At 44.3% G+C, this 26,659-nt stretch overlaps 1 protein-coding gene across 5 annotated transcripts in view; it reads left to right on the plus strand.

Annotated features, from left to right (window-relative positions):
• CHCHD6 (coiled-coil-helix-coiled-coil-helix domain containing 6) overlaps positions 1-26,659 on the plus strand; it is a 275,900-nt gene that overhangs the window by 5,082 nt on the left and 244,159 nt on the right. For all 5 annotated transcript variants that reach the window (XM_036911595.2, XM_036911593.2, XM_036911596.2 and 2 more), the window contains exons 2-3: positions 22,537-22,654; positions 26,333-26,405. In XM_036911595.2, coding sequence (XP_036767490.2) covers positions 22,537-22,654; positions 26,333-26,405 — 191 coding nt within the window. The remainder of the gene's footprint in view (positions 1-22,536; positions 22,655-26,332; positions 26,406-26,659) is intronic.

Here is a 26,659-nt window from a genome sequence, read left to right on the forward strand (position 1 = left end):
TCCCAAAGGAGGGGGCCACGTGGACACATGGTGATTCTGAGACAAAAGGTTACAACCACACAGTGTTTGTCCCCACATCTATGATCCATTTTGAGTTAATTTTTGTGTATGTTGTAAGGCTCTAAATTAGGGGGTAACAAATGACCAGATACTAAATACTTTCTGCTTTGCTGACGAGCAGGTCTTTATCACTACTACTCAACTTTGATGTTCTAGTGTGAAAGTGAAAGCAGCCATAGGCAATATGTAAACAAATGGGTATGGCTGTGTTCCACTACAATGTTACTTACTAAAGTCAAGTGTTGGGTTAGATTTGGCTCAAGTGGTAGAATTTGTTGAATCCTAGTCTACATACATCTTTTTTGAAATATCTAATTTTTCCTTACTCCACTTATTGAAAAGACTGTTCCCCATTGAATTATTTTGGGACCTTTGTGAACATCAGTTGACCACAAGCATAAGGGTTTATTTCTGGCCTCAATTCCGTTGAGAGTTCATTGACCTATATGCTATGTGCCTATCTTTATGCCAGTACAACACTGTCATGGATTATTACAGCTTTGTAGTAAGTTTCAAAATTGGGAAGTAAAGGCTTCCAATTTCATTTTTTTTTTTCAAAATTGTTTTGGCTCTTCTGAGTCCTTTGCACCTCCATATACGTTTTAGGATCAGTTTGTCAACTTCTGTAAAAACATCTACTGGGATTTTGATGGGGTTTGCATTGAATCTATAGCCTACTTTGGGGAGAATTGTAATTTTAACAATATGGAGTCTTCTAATCTATGAATATGAAATCTCTCCTTGTTTAGTTAGATCTTTTAAATTTTTTCTCAGCAATGCTTTATAGTTTCAGTGTACAAACATATTTCTTTTCTTAAATTTATTCCCAAGTAAGGTCTTTTATTCTTTTTGATGCTATTATAAATGGAATTGTTTTGTTAATTTTATTTTTGTATTCTTCATTACTAGTATGTAGAAATACAATTGACTTTTGAAAATTGATCGTATATTCTTTAAACTTGCTGAACTCTCTTATTAATTCTAGTAGTTTTTTTGTGACTTCCTTAGGATTTTATATAAGTAGGTTCATGCTGTCTGTAAATAAAGATAGTTTTACTTCTTCCTTTCCAATCTGGATACCTTTTCTTTGTTTTTCTTGTGTTATTGCATTGGTTAGAATCTGCAGCACAATATTGAACAGAAATGGTGAATGTGAATATTCTTGCCTTGTTCCTGAACTCAGGGAGAAAACATTCCATTCAGTCTCCTACCATTAAGTACGTTAGCTGCTAGTTTTTGTAGCTGCCCTTTATCAGACTCATTATTTTATTTTTTAATATTTTCAGTCATCTCTTCCTCTCTTTCTTTAGTTCTTGTTTTTATTCTATAAGTTCTTGGAGTGTAAAGACTGTCTTATTACAGTGTCTGGCTCATTAGCATGTTGGATTGCATACTTTGATTAATGAATTGATGATACTGTTTTTACCCAGGTTGGCAATCTTTGGCAGCTGTGCATGAGAATCTTACTCTTCTGCCTCTTACAGTTCCAAGGCTTTAATACAGACCATTTGTAAGCAGCAGACTTCCTTTGCCATCCTGCTCTTGCTCCATGATACACTTCTTGGATGTGAGCATTGATGTTCATTATCACTGTACTGTTGTCATACTGATATTATATTCATTGACTTAGTTGGCTGCTTAGAGGCAGTATGGTGACTGAAGCATCTCAGGAGACCTGGCCTTAAGCCCTGACATTCAAAGCAGTAAGTCTGTTTCTGTATATGCAAGGTGGAGGTACATTATGCATCTCCCTGCACCCATTTAGCATAGGTGCCTTGAAAGGCTTGGATCACAAGTCCTCTACTGTCTTGCACAGCTGCATGAGAATCTTACTCTGCTGCTTCTTATAGTTCCAAGGCTTTACTACAGGACTGCCTGCTTGGAGAGCCAGGAAATGGATGGCCAAGCTCTCTACGCCTCCCGTGAACAGCATGTGCACCTGGCTGTCAGGTCCAGCTAACACTGCTGGCATATGCTGTGTGCCCTGCCCTGGGCTGGCTGCTTTCCCGGGGGGTATTCTCCCTGATGCTTTCCAAATTCACATCATCTGACACGTGATGAGGGATCCAAAACAAAGTGGAGCCAATTCTGCAGGGAAGCAGAGCACCTTTGGCCTCTCTTCCTTTTCCTTCAGCTGCTCTGGAGGAGAGAATTGTTTTAAAGATGGCTTGGTGCAAAGACCCCAGCACCTGGCTGTAGACTTTCCCCTGGTGCCCTGCAGTTATCTGGATCAGGGGTTCCCAGAGAAGGACAGTGAGGGCTGGATGCACAACTGTGCTGTACTTGGGGACAGATTGAGAACTCTCAAGGGATTTTTTGAACATCCTTTAAGTTTTCCCTTAATAGTACTACAGCATAACCAGTAATGAAATTTAAATGGTGTATGGGTTAAGGTGATTTCCACCTTACCTTCTGACTTTAAATATAACCCTCATGTGAAATGAAATTCTTGTTAAATACTCCTTAACTGTGTCACAGTATAGTGTTGAAGATCTCTCTGTGTAACAGATAAATTTATAAAGTAATATAACTGGAAGGATGCTTGTTAACTTGTAACTCAGTTCATCTTGGGTCAGTCCCCTCATCTGGGGGTAAGGATGCCACACTGGAAGGCCTCCTTGATCCTCCAGGCCTCCAGGGCTGCCCTTTCCACCTCTTAGAGGGGGTTTGCTGGGTGCAACTCTGCAGGAGCTTTGCCTTCCAGGATCAAACCTGCCATCTCTGCTGTGGATCTGTGGCTCGCACAGGCTTTAGGATGTTCCTAGTTAGGCTCTCTTTCCTTCTGCACCCTGAGGCACGAATTCTATTTAAGGGTTGTAATTAGGAAGGAAGAAGAAAAGCTATAGAAGTAGCACGCGGAAGAAAACATGGAAAGATTGATTATTTCTTTGACATATCTTCTTGTAGAGTAACTTCAGCATGTATAGGTTTTAAGCTACTACTTAAATTGCTATTTTCTTTTTTAGATAATTATTTTTTATTGAAGGGTAGTAGACACACAGTATTACATTACATTAGTTTCAGGTGTACAACATAGTGATTCAACATTTATATACATGACAATTCTAGGTACCAGGTTTCACCATACCAAGCTATTAAAATATCTTGACTATATTCCTTATGCTATACATTACATCCCGGTTACTTATTTATTTTACCATTGGAAGTGTGTACTTTTTTGTTTGTTTGTTTTTGTTTGTTTTTGTTTTTTGTTTTTTTGTGAGGGCATCTCTCATATTTATTGATCAAATGGTTGTTAGCAACAATAAAATTCTGTATAGGGGAGTCAATGCTCAATGCACAATCATTAATCCACCCCAAGCCTAGTTTTCGTCAGTCTCCAATCTTCTGAGGCATAACAAACAAGTTCTTACATGGAGAACAAATTCTTACATAGTGAATAAGTTACATAGTGAGCAGTACAAGGGCAGTCATCACAGAAACTTTCGGTTTTGCTCATGCTTTATGAACTATAAACAGTCAGTTCAAATATGAATACTCATTTGATTTTTATACTTGATTTATATGTGGATACCACATTTCTCTCTTTATTATTATTATTTTTAATAAAATGCTGAAGTGGTAGGTAGATACAAGATAAAGGTAGAAAACATAGTTTAGTGTTGTAAGAGAGCAAATGTAGATGATCAGGTGTGTGCCTGTAGACTATGTGTTAATCCAAGCTAGACAAGGGCAATAAAACATCCACGTATGCAGAAGATTTCTCTCAGAACAGGGGGGGTGAGGTTCTAAGCCTCACCTCTGTTGATCCCCAATTTCTCACCTGATGACCCCCCTGCGACTGTGCCTGTCTTAGGTTGTTCCTCCCTTGAGGAATCTTACCCGTCTCTGGCTAACCAGTCATCTTCCGGGGCCATACAGGGAAATGTAAAGTTGGTAAGTGAGAGAGAAGCCTTATTGTTTGAAATGGTTAGCTTTTTATTTCTTTGCATATTTATGCCCTGTAGATTCTATGCCCAGCATTTGTCTTGAGGTATCTTTACCACTTGGAAGAATTATGATACTCGGTAAATTTGATATGAGGCTATTTAAGGGTTGTAATTAGGAAGGAAGAAGAAAAGCTATAGAAGTAGCACGTGGAAGAAAACATGGGAAGATTGATTATTTCTTTGACATCTTCTTGTAGAGTAACTTCAGCATGTATAGGTTTTAAGCTACTACTTAAATTGCGCACACACATTAACATAATAGGAGTATAGTTGCATAACCAAAGCATACCTGTAATTACCAGCCATCTCCAGTGAAACCAAGAAAACCATTAAGGCACCTTAGGCATTTGTGAAAACTTATCTATGATATGGTGGATATTGTCCAACTGAACTTGAACAGTCTGAGAGAAATCAGACAAATTAAAACAACCCATTCCTGGGGAATGTTCACATCCCTTATGTTCTTTTAACAGTAAATAGTCTGTAGTTGTAAGATTTTGGAGCGCTACAATTTGCACTTCTACTAATTCTTGATTGAGTTCCAACAGTATAGATCCAGTCAAATTTGTTGTTTTACTGTATGCACAGGCCAGCTTAGATATCTCCTTCTTCATTCCCATGGCAAGTTCAGGAACTGGTGGGATGAGTGCATCTACAGCTGTAGCAGTGCATGGATCTTTGTTGGGGTTTTTTGATGATCATCTTCTGGCATGAATCTTCCAGAGAGTGCTGATGTTGGAAGTTCTTTTTCATATCGTATCTTAGCTCATTTTCGGGGTAGCCCAATTAGGCTTTGATCCTCTGTATAAACACAAACAGACCCTTTGCCTACACTTTTATATGCCCTTTATACCCTTGTGTAGAACTCATTGGAGGTTACCACACAGGAACTGCCCCCTTTTTTTTTTGGTATCACTAATCTACACTTACATGATGAATATTATGTTTACTAGGCTCTCCCCTATACCAGGTCCCCCCTATAAACCCCTTTACAGTCACTGTCCATCATCATAGCAAAATTTTGTAGAATCACTACTTGCCTTCTCTGTGTTGTACAGCCCTCCCTTTTCTCCTACCCCCCATGCATGCTAATCTTAATACCCCCCTACTTCTCCCCCCACCTTATCCCTTCCTACCAACCCATCCTCCCCAGTCCCTTTCCCTTTGGTACCTGTTAGTCCATTCTTGAGTTCTGTGATTCTGCTGCTGTTTTGTTCCTTCAGTTTTTCCTTTGTTCTTATATTCCACAGATAAGTGAAATCATTTGGTATTTCTCTTTCTCTGCTTGGCTTGTTTCACTGAGCATAATACCCTCCAGCTCCATCCATGTTGCTGCAAATGGTTGGATTTGCCCTTTTCTTATGGCTGAGTAGTATTCCATTGTGTATATGTACCACATCTTCTTTATCCATTCATCTATCGATGGACATTTAGGTTGCTTCCAATTCTTGGCTATTGTAAATAGTGCTGCAATAAACATAGGGGTGCACTGATCTTTCTCATACTTGATTGCTGCATTCTTAGGGTAAATTCCTAGGAGTGCAATTCCTGGGTCAAATGGTAAGTCTGTTTTGAGCATTTTGATATACCTCCATACTGCTTTCCACAATGGTTGAACTAACTTACATTCCCACCAGCAGTGTAGGAGGGTTCCCCTTTCTCCACAGCCTCGCCAACATTTGTTGTTGTTTGTCTTTTGGATGGCAGCCATCCTTACTGGTGTGAGGTGATACCTCATTGTAGTTTTAATTTGCATTTCTCTGATAATTAGCGATGTGGAGCATCTTTTCATGTGTCTGTTGGCCATCTGTATTTCTTTTTTGGAGAACTGTCTGTTCAGTTCCTCTGCCCATTTTTTAATTGGGTTATTTGTTTTTTGTTTGTTGAGGCGTGTGAGCTCTTTATATATTCTGGACGTCAAGCCTTTATCGGATGTGTCATTTTCAAATATATTCTCCCATACTGTAGGGTTCCTTTTTGTTCTATTGATGGTGTCTTTTGCTGTACAGAAGCTTTTCAGCTTAATATAGTCCCACTTATTCATTTTTGCTGTTGTTTTCCTTGCCCGGGAGATATGTTCAAGAAGAGGTCACTCATGTTTATGTCTAAGAGATTTTTGCCTATGTTTTCTTCCAAGAGTTTAATGGTTTCATGACTTACATTCAGGTCTTTGATCCATTTTGAGTTTACTTTTGTATATGGGGTTAGACAATGGTCCAGTTTCATTCTCCTACATGTAGCTGTCCAGTTTTGCCAGCACCATCTGTTGAAGAGACTGTCATTTCGCCATTGTATGTCCATGGCTCCTTTATCAAATATTAATTGACCATATATGTCTGGATTCTCTAGTCTGTTCCATTGGTCTGTGGCTCTGCTCTTGTGCCAGTACCAAATTGTCTTGATTACTATGGCTTTATAGTAGAGCTTGAAGTTGGGGAGTGAGATCCCCCCTCCTTTATTCTTCTTTCTCAGGATTGCTTTGGCTATTCGGGGTCTTTGATGTTTCCATATGAATTTTTGAATTATTTGTTCCAGTTCATTGAAGAATGTTGCTGATAGTTTCATAGGGATTGCATCAAATCTGTATATTGCTTTGGGCAGGATGGCCATTTTGACAATATTAATTCTTCCTAGCTACGAGCATGGGATGAGTTTCCATCTGTTAGTGTCCCCTTTAGTTTCTCTTAAGAGTGACTTGTAGTTTTCAGAGTATGAGTCTTTCACTTCTTTGGTTAGGTTTATTCCTAGGTATTTTATTTTTTTTGATGCAATTGTGAATGGAGTTGTTTTCCTGATTTCTCTTTCTGTTGGTTCATTGTTAGTGTATAGGAAAGCCACAGATTTCTGTGTGTTGATTTTGTATCCTGCAACTTTGCTGTATTCCGATATCAGTTCTGGTAGTTTTGGGGTGGAGTCTTTAGGATTTTTTATGTACAGTATCATGTCATCTGCAAATAGTGACAGTTTAACTTCTTCTTTACCAATCTGGATTCCTTGTATTTCTTTGTTTTGTCTGATTGCCGAGGCTAGGACCTCCAGTACTATGTTAAATAACAGTGGAGAGAGTGGGCATCCCTGTCTAGTTCCTGATCTCAGAGGAAATGCTTTCAGCTTCTCGCTGTTCAATATAATGTTGGCTGTGGGTTTATCATAGATGGCCTTTATTATGTTGAGGTACTTGCCCTCTATTCCCATTTTGCTGAGAGTTTTTATCATGAATGGATGTTGAACTTTGTCAAATGCTTTTTCAGCATCTGTGGAGATGATCATGTGGTTTTTGTCTTCTTTTTGTTGATGTGGTGGATGATGTTGATGGACTTTCGAATGTTGTACCATCCTGGCATCCCTGGGATGAATCCCACTTGGTCATGGTGTATGATCCTTTTGATGTATTTTTGAATTCGGTTTGCTAATATTTTGTTGAGCATTTTTGCATCTACGTTCATCAGGGATATTGGTCTGTAGTTTTCTTTTTTGGTTGGGTCTTTGCCTGGTTTTGGTATTAGGGTGATGTTAGCTTCATAGAATGAGTTTGGGAGTATCCCCTCCTCCTCTATTTTTTGGAAAACTTTAAGGAGAATGGGTATTGTGTCTTCCCTGTATGTCTGATAAAATTCCGAGGTAAATCCATCTGGCCCGGGGTTTTTGTTCTTTGGTAGTTTTTTGATTACCGCTTCAATTTCGTTGCTGGTAATTGGTCTGTTTAGATTTTCTGTTTCTTTCTGGGTCAATCTTGGAAGGGTGTATTTTTCTAGGAAGTTGTCCATTTCTCCTAGGTTTCCTAGCTTGTTAGCATATAGGTTTTCATAGTATTCTCTAATAATTCTTTGTATTTCTGTGGGGTCCGTTGTGATTTTTCCTTTCTCGTTTCTGATACTGTTGATTTGTGCTGACTCTCTTTTCTTCTTAATAAGTCTGGCTAGAGGCTTATCTATTTTGTTTATTTTCTCGAAGAACCAGCTCTTGGTTTCATTGATTTTTGCTATTGTTTTATTCTTCTCAATTTTATTTATTTCTTCTCTGATCTTTATTACGTCTCTCCTTCTGCTGACCTTAGGCCTCATCTGTTCTTCTTTTTCCAATTTTGATAATTGTGACATTAGACCATTGATTTGGAATTGTTCTTCCTTTTTAAAATATGCTTGGATTGCTATATACTTTCCTCTTAAGACTGCTTTTGCTGTGTCCCACAGAAGCTGGGGCTTAGTGTTGTTGTTGTCATTTGTTTCCATATATTGCTGGATCTCCATTTTGATTTGGTCATTGATCCATTGATTATTTAGGAGCATGTTGTTAAGCCTCCATGTGTTTGTGAGCCTCTTTGCTTTCTTTGTACAGTTTATTTCTAGTTTAATGCCTTTGTGGTCTGAAAAGTTGGTTGGTAGGATTTCAATCTTTTGGAATTTTCTGAGGCTCTTTTTGTGGCCTAGAATGTGGTCTATTCTGGAGAATGTTCCATGTGCACTTGAGATGAATGTATATCCTGTTGCTTTTGGATGTAGAGTTCTATAGATGTCTATTAGGTCCATGTGCTCTACTGTGTTGTTCAGTGCTTCCGTGTCCTTACTTATTTTCTGCCCGGTGGATCTATCCTTTGGGGTGAGTGGTGTGTTGAAGTCTCGTAGAATGAATGCATTGCGGTCTATTTCCCCCTTTAGTTCTGTTGGTATTTGTTTCACATATGCTGGTGCTCCTGTGTTGGGTGCATATATATTTAGAATGGTTATATCCTCTTGTTTGACTGAGCCCTTTATCATTATGTAGTGTCCTTCTTTATCTCTTGATACATTCTTTGTTTTGAAGTCTATTTTGTCTGATATTAGTACTGCAACCCCTGCTTTCTTCTCTCTGTTCTTTACTTGAAATATGTTTTTCCATCCCTTGACTTTTAGTCTGTACATGTCTTTGGGTTTGAGGTGAGTTTCTTGTAAGCAGCATATAGATGGGTCTTGCTTTTTTATCCATTCTACTACTCTGTGTCTTTTGATTGGTGCATTCAGCCCATTAACATTTAGGGTGACTTTTGAAAGATATGTACTTATTGCCATTGCAGGCTTTAAATTCGTGGTTACCAAAGGTTCAAGGTTAGCCTCTTTAGTATCTTACTGCCTAACTTAGCTCGCTTATTGAGCTGTTATATATACTGTCTGGAGATTATTTTCTTCTCTCCCTTCTTATTCCTCCTCCTCCATTCTTCATATGTTGGGTGTTTTGTTCTGTGCTCTTTCTAGGAGTGCTCCCATCTAGAGCAGTCCCTGTAAGATGTTCTGTAGAGGTGGTTTGTGGAAAGCAAATTCCCTCAGCTTTTGTTTGTCTGGGAATTGTTTAATCCCACCGTCATATTTGAATGATAGTCGTGCTGGATACAGTATCCTTGGTTCAAGGCTCTTCTGTTTCATTGTATTAAATATATCATGCCATTCTCTTCTGGCCTGTAGGGTTTCTGTCGAGAAGTCTGATGTTAGCCTGATGGGTTTTCCTTTACAGGTGACCTTTTTCTCTCTAGCTGCCTTTAAAACTCTTTGCTTGTCCTTGATCTTTGCCATTTTAATTATTATGTGTCTTGGTGTTGTCCTCCTTGGATCCTTTCTGTTGGGGGTTCTGTGTATTTCCGTGGTCTGTTCGATTATTTCCTCCCCCAGTTTGGGGAAGTTTTCAGCAATTATTTCTTCTAAGATACTTTCCATCTCTTTTCCTCTCTCTTCTTCTTCTGGGACCCCTATAATACAGATATTGTTCCTTTTGGATTGGTCACACAGTTCTCTTAATATTGTTTCATTCCTGGAGATCCTTTTGTCTCTCTCTATGTCAGCTTCTATGCGTTCCTGTTCTCTGGTTTCAATTCCATCAATGGCCTCTTGCATCCTATCCATTCTGCTTATAAACCCTTCCAGAGTTTGTTTCATTTCTGCAATCTCCTTTCTGGCATCTGTGATCTCCCTCCGGACTTCATCCCATTTCTCTTGCGTATTTCTCTGCATCTCTGTCAGCATGTTTATGATTCTTATTTTGAATTCTTTGTCAGGAAGACTGGTTAGGTCTGTCTCCTTCTCTGGTGTTGTCTCTGTGATCTTTGTCTTCCTGTAGCTTTGCCTTTTCATGGTGATAGGAATAGTTTGCGGAGCTGGGACGAGTGATGGCTGGAAGAACTTCCCTTCATGTTGGTTTGTGGCCCTCCTCTCCTGGGAGAACAGCGGCCTCTAGTGGCTTGTGCTGCGGAGCTGCGCGCAGACAGGGTTTCTGCTTCCTGCCCGGCTGCTATGGAGTTAATCTCCGCTGTTGCTGTGGGCGTGGCCTGGCTCGGGCAACTGCTCCAAAGTGGTGGAGTCGCGTTGGAGGGGGAGCGGCCGGGAGGCTATTTATCTCTGTAAGGGGCCTCCCTGCTCCCTGCAGCCCAGGGGTTAGGGTGCCCAGAGATCCCCGGATTCCCTACCTCTGGATTAAGTGTCCTGCCCTGCCCCTTTAAGACTTCCAATAAGGACCCGTCACAACAAAACAACGACCACAAAAAAAAAAAAAAATTTTTTTTAATTAAAAAAAAAAAAAAAAAGGCCGCTTGTTTTTCTTCTCCGACGCCAGCCTCAGGCATCTGCTCACCGGTCTTGCTGCCCTGTTTCCCTAGTATTGGGGTCCCTATCCCTTTAAGACTTCCACAAAGCGCTCGCCAAAACAAAACAGCAGGGAAAAAAAAAATGGTTGCTCGCTTTTCTGGTGTCCTCCAGCGCCAGGCCTCCGGTGCCCGCTCACTGTTCTTGCTGCCCAGTTTCCCTAGCATCCAGGGCCCCCTGGGCACGTACTGTGTCTGCGCTCTGGCCCGGATGGCTGGGGCTGGGTGTTCGGCAGTCCTGGGCTCCGTGTCCCTCCCGCTCTGCCTATTATTCTCCCGCTTGGAGTTGGGGGGATGGGCGCTCGGCTCCCGCTGGGCCGGGACTTCTATCTTACCCCCTTAGCGAGGCGCTGGGTTCTCTCAGGTGCGGATGTGGTCTGGATATTGTCCTGTGCCCTCTGGTCTTTATTCTAGGAAGGGTTGTCTGTGTTATATTTTCATAGATATATGTGGTTTTGGGAGGAGATTTCCGCTGCTCTACTCACGCCGCCATCTTCCGCCCCCCCTGGCTATTTTCTTTTATCTTCATTCCTGAGCTGATGACTTCTGGATTGTAAATATCCAGTCCAGAGCTGTCCTGAACACTGCTGGCCCTGTCCCCATGCATGTTCCATGGACGCATGCAGTTCACTACATCCAGTGTAACTCACCCGTGTCCCTCTAGAAATCACCCTTCTTTGTTATGTTGTGAATGGTGCCATCCAGCCAGTCCCCCAGCCAGAAAGCTGGAGCCCACATTCATTCATTCTGTACATTTAATTACATCCTGAGTTTTCCTGGATTCCAACCATTTCCCTGCTTGTCCTCACTAATGCTTGGTCTCAGTTCAAGCCCACTCCATATTCCCCTTTTCTATCAGATAAATTCTTCTTTCTCCCTGGAGGCGTGGCTCCTACAATCTGTACCTCCAGGTGCTAGCATGGTATTGTTTTTTAAGGTAAATTTTACTTTTGAACAGCTTTCAGGCAAATGATAGTAAAATCCCGACAGTTCAAAAGGAGGCACTTAGGGAAGAGCACACTCCCTTCCACTTTGTTTTGTTGGTCCTGCTCTCAGAGGAGCCCTGTCACCAGCTGGTTGCTAATTGTGTCACTCCTGACTTGACATCCTTACACGATTCCAGTTGCATCTGGGTAACAAGCCTGGCTCACGAGGCCCTCTGGGTGCTGATGCCACTTTCTTCCTTAGTGGGCATCCTGCCTGGGCAGACACTTGCTCCTGCTGTACTCTAAGCTCTTTTGTGCTTCTGTGCCTCTGACTCTGTTCTTCATCTGCAGTACTTTCTCTCCCTTTGGCTAAATTGCTCTGTATCCTCAGGACCAATTCAAGTGTGTTACCTTCTGAAGGGTGCCTTTTGTGGCGTCACTTCCCCAGCCCTTGAGGGTCGCTGTCCTGGGCCTCGCAGATTCTGCTCACCTCCCAGTGCCCACTACTCTGGGCAGAGATGGTCTCTTCCTTGCTTACTCCTTCAGTGCCTGTGAGCAGGAGCCACATCTGTTTGTCTCTGTGTCCTGAGCACCTAACTCAGAGCCAGGCACAAGTCAGTAAAATACTAGTTGGGCAGAATTTTAAGCCACTGGCTTGGTTTTTCTTGCCCCAAACCATGATTCCAGAAACTCTATGGTATTAATTGATTTGGATTAATCTCCAACATTTAAAAATTGAAGATCGTACATACATTCTAGCTTTAGCCCTTTTGGGAGGACAAATATTGAGCGTCTGGTCCACATTCCCATATGGCAGCACTTCCCTGGAGTTAGGAGGTAGCTGTCCTCTCTGGAGGATATATGCCCTCACCTCTGTTGCCACTTGGTTGTCCTTGCACCGTTTTATTCCCTACCAGGCCCATTTTATTCACTGGTGTCACCTGCCTGACCCCTGTGAGCATTTGTGTTTGCCACACTTGGTGTGGGAGGTCTCCGAGGGCTCTTCCTGTTCTGACATTCTGGGATTTAAATCTGTGGTGAGCAGCCGGTGGATCTAATTTCAGCTCCTGGCAAACTGAAGGACTAGTGAGCAAAATCTCCAAGGCAACAGCCTTGGGCAAGGACAGGAGTCTTTTTAGCATCCCAGGATTGGGCAGGGATTGGGGGTCTGGGCACCAGGGGCTCCTGACAGACCTGATTCCCTGCAGGCTCATTCTGGAAACTGCCCCAGGGGCTCAGCTGGACTGGAACAGCCCTGGGAGAGAGAGAGTGAACTGGCACCCAGTGGTTCAGAAAATGTGGCACCAAGTAGCTTCTGTGGTGGCTGTGCAGGCCAGGCTCGCTGCTGGGCCACCATCTAACCTCAGGCCAGCTGCTTCCCCGCACTGCGCCTTCTCCAGCCTTTCCGGAGGAGTGTGATGCCTGTCCTGCCCCAAGTGGGCTGATGCTGCCGTGGATGAATTTGGTGAACGCCAAAGCATGGTTAATGCCAAGGGGGATGCTCAGGAAGCCGCCTCCATGTGGCTACTTCCCAAAGGTGCCCAGAGGAGTGACACTGCAAGATTAAAAATGGGCTGATTTACTTACTGACGTTCTCCTAGTGTAGTAGGCTGTCTATTCATGAGTACATGCCTGCTGCTTCCACCCACTGCCCCGGGGCTCAATAATGCACCACAAATGGGGGGAGGGTGACTTGGAAACATTTTTATTTTTCTTGGATTGGCCCTTCTGTGAACGTGGTTGCTTGTCACCTCAGAGTGGCTCTGCGTCGCTTCCTTCACTTGCGCATGTGTTAGGCACCCAGGCTTGGCTCTGGGTCTTTGCCCCGGCACTTCTGTCTTCCTGTGATCTCGGGCGAGCAGTCCCCCCTCCCCAACCCCTATTTCTTCATCTGTAAAATGGGAATGCCCTTAGCCTGGGGCCTGGCATGCAGAGCTTGCTCAGTGAGTATTAGGTAATGGCTATTTTGTTTTAAGTTTTTATTGGAATAAAGTTGATGTACAATATTGTATTGATTTCATATGTACAACATAGTGATTTGATAATTATATATTATTACTAAATGCTCACCACACTAAGTGTAGTTACCCCACTACCAAGCGAGATACTACAGTATTATTGGTTATATTCTCTCTGTTGTACTTCCATTCCAATAACTATATAACTTGAAGTTTGTACCTCTTTATGTCCTTCACCTATTTGTATAGAATACAAGGCCCTGTCATCACTTTAGGGTTGAATTCCTCTGCTGCAGCTATGAGCTTTGTTGCCCCCTTCTGGAGTGTGGGGACGTTGCAGCCTGTGTCTTGTCTGCCCTGGGGCACTCAGGTGTCAGGGATTCTCCAATTTCTCCACATGTAACCTTTGCAGCTTCGGTGTAAACTGTCTTCCTGGGGAGCAGAGCTACTTGGATGGACCTGGAACGCCGCATGTGCACACACACACACACACACACACACACACACACACACATACACACAGCATTTGTGGGGCCAGTGATGCTACCTCCCTCCCCAGCAAGCCAGGCTTGGGCCTTGCTGTCATCTTACCCTCATTTATTCCTTTCAGACTTTTTCTTCTTGCAAAAATGCATCTTATTTTTAAATGCCAACTGTTCATAATTTCTCATGAATCCTCACAGGCTTTTTCTAAGCCTCCATAGACAACCATACTCTCTCCCTTTTTATAGTACAAATGAGATCATACTGTATATGCCACTCAGCAAATGGCTTCTCTCACCAGCCCATGCATCCAGCCAGATGCCAGGTCTTCAGTCACTGCCCTTCCGTGGGCCCTTCTGCAGCCATTCCCTCTCCACTCCTGCCGTGATTACGCTTTTCAGCCCTCTGACTCCAGATGGGCACTGGTGTGCCAGCAACCCTGCCTCCAGCCCTTCCTGACCTCTCCCCAGTCCCTTCTTTGCCAGCCAGTCTGTGCCAAGACCCTGACCGAGGCCCTGCTCAGACACCACTGGTGGCTCCCTGAAGTCCTCCTCCTGACCTTGAACTGGAGGCCCTCTGGGTGGACCCCACCAGCTCTGCAGCTCTCTTCTTCCCGGCCTTTCCTGTGCTCTCCTGCCTGGACTAGCTTGGCCCGCTCCTCCCTGGGTCCCTGCCTCACCCCCCTGTCCTCTGCAGTCATCTTCAGGTCCAGCTCAGGCCCTTGCCCAGGGATTCCATAGGCTCCTCCAGTAGAGCTCCCCACATGCCAGCCGAGCTGCTCTTGCCTGGCATTTTGGCAGCTGTGTTCTATGAGTTCACCTTGTCCATGCTATCTGACCACAAAGTCTGACTATCAGTTCTTGGTTGTTAATCTCTGTGTACTCCATTGCACTCATGCCATGATACAGACCTGGGCCTTTAATAAATAATGTATTCAGTTCATGTATTCAACAACTGTTGAAGTATTTCCAGAGTACCAGGCACTTCCTAGGCACCAAAGATAACAGCAAGAGCAAAACAATTCCTGTTCCAGCTGAACTCATATTCTGGTGGGAGTGGCCATCAGCAAGTGAGCAAATGTGTGTTAGGTCACATGGTAGCAAGCGTGCTGAAGGAAAATGAAGCAGAGGAATGAAGAAGAAGAGTGAGAGTGGGTCGTGATGTCACAGAGAGTCACCGGGGAGATGCAGGAAGGGCCCTTTGTGGCCTAGTCCACTTGTTGCCCGGCACCGTGTTCCCTGGCTTCCCTTAGCAGTCCCACCTCCTCCTCTGGCATTGCTTTTGTCGTCCCTTCCAGGGGCTGCTCGGCTGCTGTGCACAGTGCTTGGCAAGGGATCTCCTTGCTCTAGTCATCGGGGTAAGCATCCTTTTGTTCCAGTGGCAGAGCAGCACGGTGGTTAAGGAGCCAGGCAGCCTGCCCTGTGGTGGGGCTGCCCTCTGTGCGCTGCATGGCCTGCCCCCAGCGCTTCGACCTTCCTTTGCCTGGTGTCCTCAACCAGAAGGTGGGTGTTGCTTGTGAGGGCCTCCGAGGTGGTCTGTACCTAGTGAGGGCTGGTGTGTGTGGCTAGCAGTGTTACAGGATGTTACACTTGTAGTCATTTGTCCCTGACCTTCTCTGTTATACTGGGTCAGTGGGACACTGCTTACTTCTCTTGCCTTACTTGTTTGTTCAGATGTGAGTAATTTCTATGTCTTTAAAAGAAGCACCCTCTTTTCCCAGCCTTTTAGTGTGGGGTGGCCACATGACTTACTCACAGACCGATATGGTGGGATAAAGAAAACGCTGGCCCGCTTGTAGGGAACTTGCCTCTAAATTTGGTTGTTTTGGGAGAGGGAAGCATTTTGGTTGCAGTCATGGAGTGATGGCCATTAGGAAGTGGGGTCTGGGTTCCAGCCACATCTGCCAGGACAGAAGTGCTGAGGTCTGTGTGTGGGTGACTTCAGCCAGAGCCTGACATGGACTGTCTGTGGCCTGCCCACCCTGGTGCTTGTGGGCAAGGGCTGTAGGCTGGGAAGAGGGGAGAAAGAGCCCCTCCTCAGGCTCCGTGCTGTCACCGTGGTGGGGACAGGATGAGGGGCCTCTCCTTGGAGTCCCCATGTTTGTCTAGGCTGATGGCAGGTCCAGATTTGAGCCTAGATTGTCAGAGATGCAGGACGCTGTAAAAAGACTGTCCAATTTAATATTGTACAAATTATGGAAGAGGAGGGACAAGACCTGCTCAAGGTTACAAAGCTGCATTAAGTACACTTAGAACAGTGTTCAGTTTATAGTATGTGGCTAATGTTACCTAATGTTAATATCGATTAATTTGTGCATTTTTATGCAGCCAGTGTGTGCCTAGTATGGAGTATAATTAATATTTGTATAGTGCTTTTCAATTTCACATAATAGCTAATACTGGTGCCAACTTTGTGCCAGCTGCTCCATGTAGATGCCTTTTTAGTCTCACGCCGGCCCTACAGTCTGTACCATTAATTCTTTCCATCTCAGTTGAAGAAACTGACTTAAGAGATAAGTCCCTTGCCCAAGGTCATGCAGCTAGTAAACAGCCTAGTTGGCATTCAATCCCAGGTCGGCCTGACATCAGAGCACTTAATTCCTGAGCTGTGCTGCAGCCAGTCCAGCCTTGAGGGGTCCCTATTTCCTATGTGATAGACAGGATGCTCAGAGAAGCTGAAGCTGGGTCAAGGCCACACAGCTAGAGTGCTGCATTTTCCTGCACTGCTCTGGGTTTGAGCCTTCACCCCCTGACCACACGGGGCCCTATCTGACTGCCTGTGATGCTACAGTGACCAGTGGGCCTCTCGTACCAAGTTCTCAGACCCTTCTGGCCCCTGAGGCCTCCATTCTGGTTCTGTTGGTACAGGGAGCACTGCCCAGATGGTGTTTATTCTCACATGACTACTGTGTGTGTATGGATATTTGTTGATTAAAAATATTAATTGCTGTTTTTTGTAGCAACATTAAAAAATATTACGAATCTCCTAGTGCCAAGAAGAAGCTTGCCAATGTTTTCCTTAACCCCTCACTTACCAAGTAGCATGGTTCAGTTGATGCCACGGGGCTGGGAGGAGGAAATCAGAGCCTGTGACCCACCTGTGTAGACCCCCGTCAGAGCCTCCTTCATCCTTGGACCCAGTGTGGGCTTCTTAACATGCTCGGCAAGGACTTGCCTATGCCTGCCTCTCTGGCCCGGTCATCTGGTGCCTGCTCCGCCCCACATACCAGCTTTCTGTCAGGCCCTTGAACATGCCAGATGCTGCTCTGCCTGGAGTTAGACCATTTCCTCCCGGATGTCATCGTGGACAGGACTGGGGCCTCCTCACTGAAGGGCGGGAGTCCTAACATTGACATCCGGTCATCACGAGTCTTCCCTGGTGCTTGTGGCTTCCTGCAGCTTCCCACATGCTCCCACTGCCCCCATGTTGTGTTTCATTCGTTCCTAGCACTTACTGTCTAACATACTTCACTGATTTTTTTTTTTGTGTTATCATTAATCTACAATTACATGAAGAACATTATGTTTACTAGGGTCCCCCCTTCACCAAGTCCCCCCCACAAACCCCAGTACAGTCACTGTCCATCAGCATAGTAAGATGTTGTAGAATCACTACTTGTCTTCTCTGTGTTGCACAGCCCTCCCCATGCCCCCCCCCACATTATACATGCTAATCGTAATACCCCCTTTCTTTTTCCTCACCCTTATCCCTCCCTTCCCTCCCATTCTCCCCAGTTCCTTTCCCTTTGGTAACTGTTAGTCCATTCTCCAGTTCTGTACTTCATTGATTTTTAAGACACATGTTTTAACATCTCTCAAATAGGCTGTCATATAATAGGTGGAATGTTGTTTTTGAAAGTGTTTTCTGCCTTCTTCAGGTTATGTCAGAGTAGTGGTGTGATTTACAATGGATGATGTAGTCAGGCGAAGTAGGATGTGAAATGTTTACCTGTTTACTGCCTCTCCCCTCCCATTAGAACGTAAGCGCTGAGAAAGCAGGGACTGTGTCTCACCTGCTGCTTCTACAACATGCCGTCACTCAGTAGGTGCCTAATAAACTACTACTTGAAGGGAAGTGGGTGATAGTTAGGGTGCCATTGGCCAGGCTGCTTCCTCTGGCCCCCTGTGGCAGCACTACTAGGGCCTCATCCCTGTGTTTGCCAGCCCATGCTCTTCCTGGTCATGGGGGCCTTTTCCACAGCCAGAGTTGGGACGTCACTGCTGTGGCTACCTCTTTCATGCACACCACATGTTACTGATGCCTCACCTGCACCCATATGGATTCTAGGACCCTTCAGTCCTTTCTTCCCTCAGAACACATGCTCCATGGCCCCAGTCCCTCAGAGAACTGGACCATCCCTCTGTGCATATGGAGGTGTGGGGAGGAGGGGAATGATGCCCAGATCTCCTGCCAACAAAGGGCCCTGATGTGTAGCATTTGCTAATTTGGGTGCAGAAATACTCCCCACCATGGCCAATTTCAAGCTGCTGTTGTGGAGTCAACCAGCTTGCAAAATTTCTGAAAGTTTAAAAATCAGTTCTGGTGAGTTGGTTCCAACACACCACTGGGACGCCCAGATCTTCTTTCCAAGTAGCCTGTGTTCACTCGGGAGTGCCAGCTCTGTGTCCCCAGCTGCCTGGAAGAACACTCCACTTCAGCCTTGCTGTCATCTCCCACCCAACCAGGTGTCCCTCCTCGATCCCCTGTGCAGCCGACCTGAGCAAGACATGGGCCCTCGCTGCACTGCAGATCCTGCTCTTCACCTACCAGTCTGCTGTTGACTCCTTACATGTCTTTGTTGCCACGGCTGTGAATGGAGTAAGCCAGCGAATTCTTAAGAGCACTTCCCGTTTTATAATCTGGGATTTTATTTCTACAATCAAGCTATTTGCTGCTCTCAAAATAGTCTTTCTTTCCTTGATTTCCCTTTTTCTGTCAGTCTTACTCAAGTTCTTATACTAACTTGGGATCAAAACTCCTGTTTTTTCTTGAATTCTGCATTCTTCGTGGGCACCAAAGTTTTCCATTACACATGGCTGCCGTGGCAGGCCCTTCGTCACTTTACGACCAAGGGCAGGCTCTCTGCCTCATTGTGCTCTCTGTCACTGCTAATTCATCCGTTGGGAACACGGCATTGGCTACCTCCCGGCTTGGAGCTTTCAGAGCACCGCACAGCTGTTTGAGCCCTTCAGCCTGACTTGGAAGCATCTGGCAGTATCAGCTTCATCCAAGTCCACCTGTACAGCCCACACTCTCCACAGTGAACTGAGGGCTGTGGGTGCACTGGTCTCTGAGCCTCTTTCCCTGCGAGCTGCCCTGCAGGAAAGGTCCACACCTCCCTCTCTGCATGCGTGCACACACACGCATGCGCACACGTGCTCTGTGGCTTCCCTTCTGTCCAAATCCTGCTCCTGCCCTCAGGAACCCATAGAGACATACCTTCCCTGGGATATCTTGGTTTTGTGGAGTGACATCCTGTCTGGATGGTTCATTTTCATCTTCGGTTCTTTCCTTATAATGGCTTTTTTGAGAGATGATTCACATACCATATAATTCACCCATTTAAAGTGTACAGTGTTTCACATAATGTAGGGGGGTCATGGGGAAGGCAGTATAGCACAGAGAAGACAAGTAGTGATTCTATACCATCTTACTACACTGATGGACAGTGACTGTAATGGGGGGGTATGTGGTGCAGACTTGATAACGGAGGGAGTCTAGTAACCACAATGTTCACGTAAGTATAAAAATAAATAAAAAATAAAAGTGTATAGTGTTTTTAGCATATTCATAGTTATGTGCAACTATCAGCACAATCAATTTTAGAACATTTTTATCACTGCCCCCAAGAAAACTTCTTACACTTTAGCCATAAGTCCCTAGTCTTCCCATTCCCCTAAGCCCGAGGCAACCGCTAATCTACTTTTTATCTCTAGAGCTTTGCATATTCTAGACATTTCAAATAAGTTGAATAATACCAAAGGTGGCCTTTTGTGTCTGGCTTATTTCACTTAGCATAATCAGGTTCATACATTTTGTAGCAAGTGTCAACACTTTATTCCTTTTTATGGCCAAATAATACTCGATTATATAGATATACCACATTGTAGTTATCCATGTCTCAGCTGATGAACATTTAGGTTGTTTCCTCTTTTTGGCTATTATGGATAATGCTGGTATGAACATTCATGTACAAATTTTGGTGTGAACATATATATTTTTTACTTCTGAGTGGATACCTAGGAATGGAATTGCTGGATTAAATGGTAACTCTGTGTTTAACGTTTTGAGGAACTTCCAGATTGTTTTCCACAGTGGTTGCACTATTTTATATTGCCTTCAGCAATGTTTGATGAGCTGATTTCTCCATGTCCTTGTCAACATTTGTTAGTCTCCGACTTTTTGATTATAGCCATTCTAGTGAGTGTGAAGTGGTATCTCACTGTGGTTTGAATTTACATTTCTTCACTGACTATTAGTGCCGTCTTTTCATTTGCTTATTGGTCATTTGTAATCTTCTTAGAAAAATACCCAGATCATTTGATCATTTTTAAATTGGGTCATTTTTCTTTGTATTATTGAGTTGTAGAAATTCTTTATATTCTAGATACATATCACTTGTCAGATTATGATTTGCAAATTCTGTGGGCTGTCTTTTCACCTGCTTGAGTATGCCCTTCGGTATACAAAACTTTTTAATTTTGATGAAGTCCAATGTATCTATTTTTTCTTTGATTGTTCATCTTCAAAATGTCATATCTATGAATCCACTGGCAAACCAAAGTCCTAAATATTTACCCTTGTATTTTCTTCTAAGAGTGTTGTCTGAGCTCCCACATTGAGGTCTCTGGTCCATTTCGAGTTGGTTTTTATATATAGAGATAGGTGTCCAACTTCTGCATGTGGAAATATAGTTGTCTCAGCACCATTTGTGGGAGAGACTATTCTTTCCCCATCAAATAACCTTGGCACCCTTGTCAATCAGTTGACTATATATGCAGGTTTAATTCTGGATTCTCAGTTCTCTTCCACTGCTGAGTATGTTTGGTCTTCTCTTGGCATATGTCATTAATTAGCAATTTGATTTGTATCTGTCTTAAATACTAGAGGAACTCTATTAAGATCTTTAGTTGCTAAAATAATATTCATGGTAAAGAATTAAAACACAGAAGGGCCCAAAGCAGAAGTCCTGGCCTTGCTGCTCCTGCCTCCACTTGGAGGACAAAACTATTGTGAGTGTTTCCTTAGTAACCTTCTGAACTTGCATCTCTAACAGATAATTTATTGTATGTATACATATATGTTAAAATTCACATGCACGTTCAAGTTTGTGAATGTATATATGCATATATTGATGTATTTATATTTGCATATCTGCATTATTATAATTGCATTTCTCTCTACAGAGTTGAGATAGACAAGTTCTGTGTGACTTTAAACAATCAGCAATGTATCCCGTACATCCTTTCCTGACAGTTGTACAGGTCTTACCTTGTTCTTTAGTAATGGCTCCATAAAACTTCATAGAAGGTGTATAGCATCGTTTCCTCAACACATCCTCTGTTGTTGTATATTTATGCTGTTGCTGTTTCCTTTTTTTTGCTCTTCAGTGCTGCTGTGTACATGTGGGAGCACTTTTCTTGGCTGGATATCTAGAAGTGGAGTTGCTGATCATGGCTTTTGTCTTAAAGTCATTTTCAACGTTTTCCCCTCAACTGTGCTTTATGATGCCTTGCACATATCAGGCACTTAATAAATATTTACTGAAGTGAACTCTTCAGGGTTTTCATTCTGTATTTATCCCTAGCTTGCTATTTCATTTCAGTAAACTGTTTATGACACCCTCATGCCTATTTCACTTCCTCCAAAATGAATGAAACTTTGGGTTATCTAGTCTTCATTAGGGGGAACTGAGGTGAAATGAGTCCAGCAGTGTTGTGATTGTCTTCTGTACGTGTGGCCCTGGGGGCTTACAGAGGTGAGTAGGAGGTGGCCCCAGCCCTTTAAGCTATTTATGCACCAGTAAGATGTGGCAGGTTGGAGTATGGCACTTCCCTAAGAGGCACACGTGTGTTATAATGGGAGCGTAAAGGAAGGGGGAAATGATGCTTAACTTGGGTGCAGTCAGTGCAGATCCCACGGAGGAGGCGACACTGTGATGCCCTTAAAGGAAGGGTAAGATTCGGGCAGGTGGAAATGTACTGCTGTTGGTGGTTCAGCAGAGGAACAGCTGAACGAATTAAGAGATGAGGAAAGCGAGAACTTGGGTTCCACTGAGTGTGGGGTGTGTTGAGAGCAGTAAGAGACAGGGCTGGCAAGCCATCGGGATGTGACTGGTTGGCCTGGAGTCCAGGCAGTTTAGCAACAATCTGGTAGGTGTTGGGCCACCAGGAGAGCTTTTTGAGTAGACTTGCATTCCTGGAGTTGGTCTTGGGGAACTGTGTGCTCAGTCAGTCCTGGGGCATGGATAAAGGGGAGTCTCTGTTTCCAGAGGTTTCTGTGTTTAACTTTCCCTCTGTCCCTGTTTTCCCACCTCTCAATTCTTCCCCCAGCTGTCTGAAAATGTGGTTAACCTCATGAAGGATTCCAGCCAGCCTTCCCAAGTGGGGCAGCCAGCCCCTCCGGCCCCTCCACCTCCTGCATTTGGCACCTCTAAAGGCCCGGAAAAAGGTAGGGCATAAAGGTAGGGCAGGTGGCTGCAGCCACACTGTGGGGAGGGGCACTGGGTGAGGAAGGAATGACAAGTGACAACCCTGCCACGACCCAGCACAGCTAATGTGGCCCCTGCTTGTTTCTGGTGATGTCACAACTTCTCTCTGATGACTGCTTTCTGGGTGAATGCAGTCTCCTGGGCATGACATACTCTGTCTGGTGCAATGAGAGCAGCTGTTTGGCAGGGCTTCTATGGCTGTGGCCGGAGTGTATTCCCTCACTGTTTCAGTTGCTCTGTAGGTAAAAAATGAGGCAAGTAGGCCGGGCTTGACAGCTCAGGTAAGAAGTTGCTTCTCAGCATCCTTAAAGGAAGCATAATCATTCCTCTTTGTTGTGGTTCGAAGAGTGGTAGGAATTTATGTGAATTGGGCCAGATCAGGGGGAACCAAGCCCATGACTTCGGCATCAGCCTCAGCCACTCTCATCTAGCCCTCACAGCAGGTGGGCCTGGCCCGGCTCCTGGGACAGATCACCCTGGCTTCCGAGAGCGCCCGCCACCCTTTGCCTCCTGCAAGTTCCTCTTCCTGCACCCAGGCCAGGCTCAGAGCTGATCTGTTCCCTACTCTCTGTGCCCATCACAGATGAAGAAATGTGTTCTTCTCTGCAAATAACTGCTTTCAGCAACCACAAAGGAACAAAAAAGTTTCAGAAAGGTACAAAAATACTAAGATAAACAAACTAAAAAAGTCCTTGGGGCAACTGCTGTTCTACTCAATAAAAACTTGTTAATAAGAATCTTGGTCTCATTTATTACCTGTAACTTGATGTATAATTTGTTACTGATTGGCTGGAGGAGGCACGTTGCTGTGGAGGACCAGCAGTGTGTCACAGTGGATGACCGTTCCCTGCATCGTTCATCTTGTGTGTGGTCTTGTATTAGAACTCTTTCCCTCTAATCTTCCTAATAGGTTATAAGGTTGTAGAAGGCAGGAGCTGTATGCTATCTACTCTGTATTTATTGGAGGCTAGCCTTGGATCAGGATGTGTGTCTTTGCGCTGGGATCTAGCAGCAGGGAGACAGGATCTCCTCAATTACGGCATGTGCAGCTCCGGTGAGGAAGCCAGGAATACAGCCCTGTAGGTTACAGGTATCACCTGATGATGCCACACTAGAAGCCCACTCAAGGTCCAGGATAGCACAGAGGGAGTGACGAATTATTCTGGGGGTGGGGGCTTCAAGGGGCGCTGACATTTGAACTGGATTTTGCAAGATAGAGCAGTGGTAGATGGGCATTTCAGACGTGCTGAACAGCATGAGTGGAGGCCCAGGGGCATGGCACAGCCTGTCTTGTTTGGAGACCTGGAAGTAGTTTGCTATTTCTGAAACATAAAATACAAGGAAAGGGGAGGTGTTGGGGCCGTGCTCAGGGGTCAGGTCATGGAGACCTCTGCACAGTGCCCAGAGGGCTCCAACTTCATCCTTAGGGCCAAGGGCAGCCAAACTTCTGCCCTGTTATTGTCTGCCTCAGGGCATCTTGAGCATTAGAGCTGGTCAGCAGTTGGATTTGGACCCATCCCAAGATCATTATGTTGAGTGTCAGTGAAGGGCTGAATGAGGTTCTTGAAACCCACACAAGACACCCTCATCCTTTATTAAAAGGGCCAGCTCCTACGCAACCTCTAGCTGGCTGATGAAAGGGGCTGAAGAGGGGTCTAGCTTGGCTCAGTGTCCTTGAATGAACGGGAGTAACCGGCGAGAGGGAGAAAGTGGTGAAAGAGTACAAGTTGCCAGGATATATCCTGCTCACCCCAGATGCATCTTTCCAAGATAAAAGAAGCTTTTGCTAAGTTTAAGCAGTTCATGAAACAGGAGTCATTTGGTTCATTTGTCATTTGGTTTTAGTTATAACAAAGTATTTTGCTGTTTAAATGATGAGGATGACTTGAGTTTCTGAGGGCTGAAGTGAAGAGTAGCACAAATGGACCATCTTGAAGTTGACTAATTTTAAAATATTTTTACTTTCAAAATCAGTGTTTGCTTTATTTTAGTGGTGGAACAAAAATAGAAAAAGAAGTTCAAATTAAATCCTTATGTCACACCATACCTCAAAATAAATGTCAGAGGAAATGAAAGATTTGAATGTGAGAACCGAAGCCATAAAAGAACAATGACAGTACATAAAAGTATAATAAGGAGACTTTCTAAGCTCTGTAACAAGTGAAGAGACCCTCAGTTAAGAGGAAAAGTAGGAAATATAACTATAGGAAATTAGAGACAATTTAGAAAAAAATAAATGTAGAATGAATGATAAACTGGGGAAATATAACATGACAGAGCATTAGTAGCCTTAATATACAAAGAGTTCTTAAAGATCTTTAACAACTCAACAAGTGGTCAAGACCATGTGATAAGATTCTCAGCTTCACTAATCGTGAGGCACATATCAAAGACTGTTACCAATGGGGCGAAGAAACGGGCAGGCTCCTACATGGAAGGTGGGGGTGTGGATGTGTGCCACAGTCTCTACAGCGAGTATGTATATTATTTTTGTAGTTATAAAAAAGGAAATTGTATAAAAAGCAAAATAAAAATATGATAAATTACATCTCAATAAAGCTGTTGTAAGTAAATAAATAACAAGGGAACATTAATGTCAAACCGGAAAGCAGGCAGCAGTCTGCTGTTTTTATTCCCATTTGAGAGCCTGGCATGTTACCAAGGAGCAGTTAGGTGTACCCTGCTTGCAGGCTGGAGGACCCCCGCGCCTATCCTGTGAGAGGCGTTCCCAAAGTATGAATCACAGGATAATTGTGCTGGGAAGTGCCTCCCTGAAGGGTTGAGTGCTCCAGCCTCTGAGCTGAGCATGCTTTAAAAGTGGAAGAGCAAATCCTCATGTACTGTCTCACAAGGCTGGTTCTTCTGTAAGACTCTGTACAGACCTCGTTATTGCTTCAGACACCTGGCCTGCAGGTACACGACATTTGGCCAAGGCCACAGAGAGTGTTGGGCTTTTGACGGAAAGATAGTTTGGAGAGATGAAGGCTGGGGGTAGGTGGGGAGTAACAAAGCCTTCATATCACCCAGTGGTAGAGAGAGTAGACTGAATTGGATTTGCTCAGAAGTTACCAAGTTCATAGCCATCAGAAGGCAAAACTCCCAGAACATCTTGGAGAGCCCAGAATTCTAGAGGTGATGCAGATTAAATGGTATATAAAATATCATCAATATGGGGTGCTTGTCACATTCAGGAGTGAAAATCTATAGGATGGGATACTAAGGGAAACAAAATTTAAGGAGGTGTCTCCTCCCCTTGCTCATGCTGAAACCAAGACCTTGGAAACTGTCCCTTTCATCCTGAGGCAGAGCAGAGGTTCCCTCGGCAATTCCTGGCCTGTGTTTAGGAGATGACCTAGATTCCAAGCAGTTGTAGCATGGATTTGGAATGTGGCACCTGAGTGCCTGGGCCTGCTGCCAGAGTGATGCAATGAGCAGGCCTAGTGCAGAAGAGGGAGCAGAGAGGCCTTTGGGCCACCCTCTCCAGACTGGCTGGATCAAGAACGTGTTCTGCATCTGTCTGTGGGCATGTCCATCCCCACATCCATGGACGTGGGGTCCTGAGCCCCTTTTCCTGGACAACTGCCATACCTTTATTGATCCTGGGGTGCTACTGATAGGCCTTTTCTTGTCCATTGCAGACTCCAAACTGCTGAGGTCGGAGTGCGGCAGTGGCCAGCAGTCTTTGGGGATGGAAGAGGAGCTCCTCAAGAGGTAAGCCCAGTGCCTACGCAGGCCCTGCTCTGCACTGCGCTGATGTTCTCTCCTCACTGAATACCTTCCCCTTGCCTGAAGACCTGAGGGTGTGTTTCACATACTTTGACTTATTTAGATCACTGGTCCCAGTTTAAAGGTGCAGAAACACCAAAGTGGGCATGTGGGGGGAGTTCTTAAAAATTTGTATGGAAAACTAGGACTAAAGAGCTGAGTGGCTGGGCCTTCTGTGCCTGTGTGCACATGCAGGCGTA

Source organism: Manis pentadactyla, chromosome 1 (genome assembly GCF_030020395.1).
Source record: "Manis pentadactyla isolate mManPen7 chromosome 1, mManPen7.hap1, whole genome shotgun sequence".
NCBI classification, from domain to species: domain Eukaryota; kingdom Metazoa; phylum Chordata; class Mammalia; order Pholidota; family Manidae; genus Manis; species Manis pentadactyla.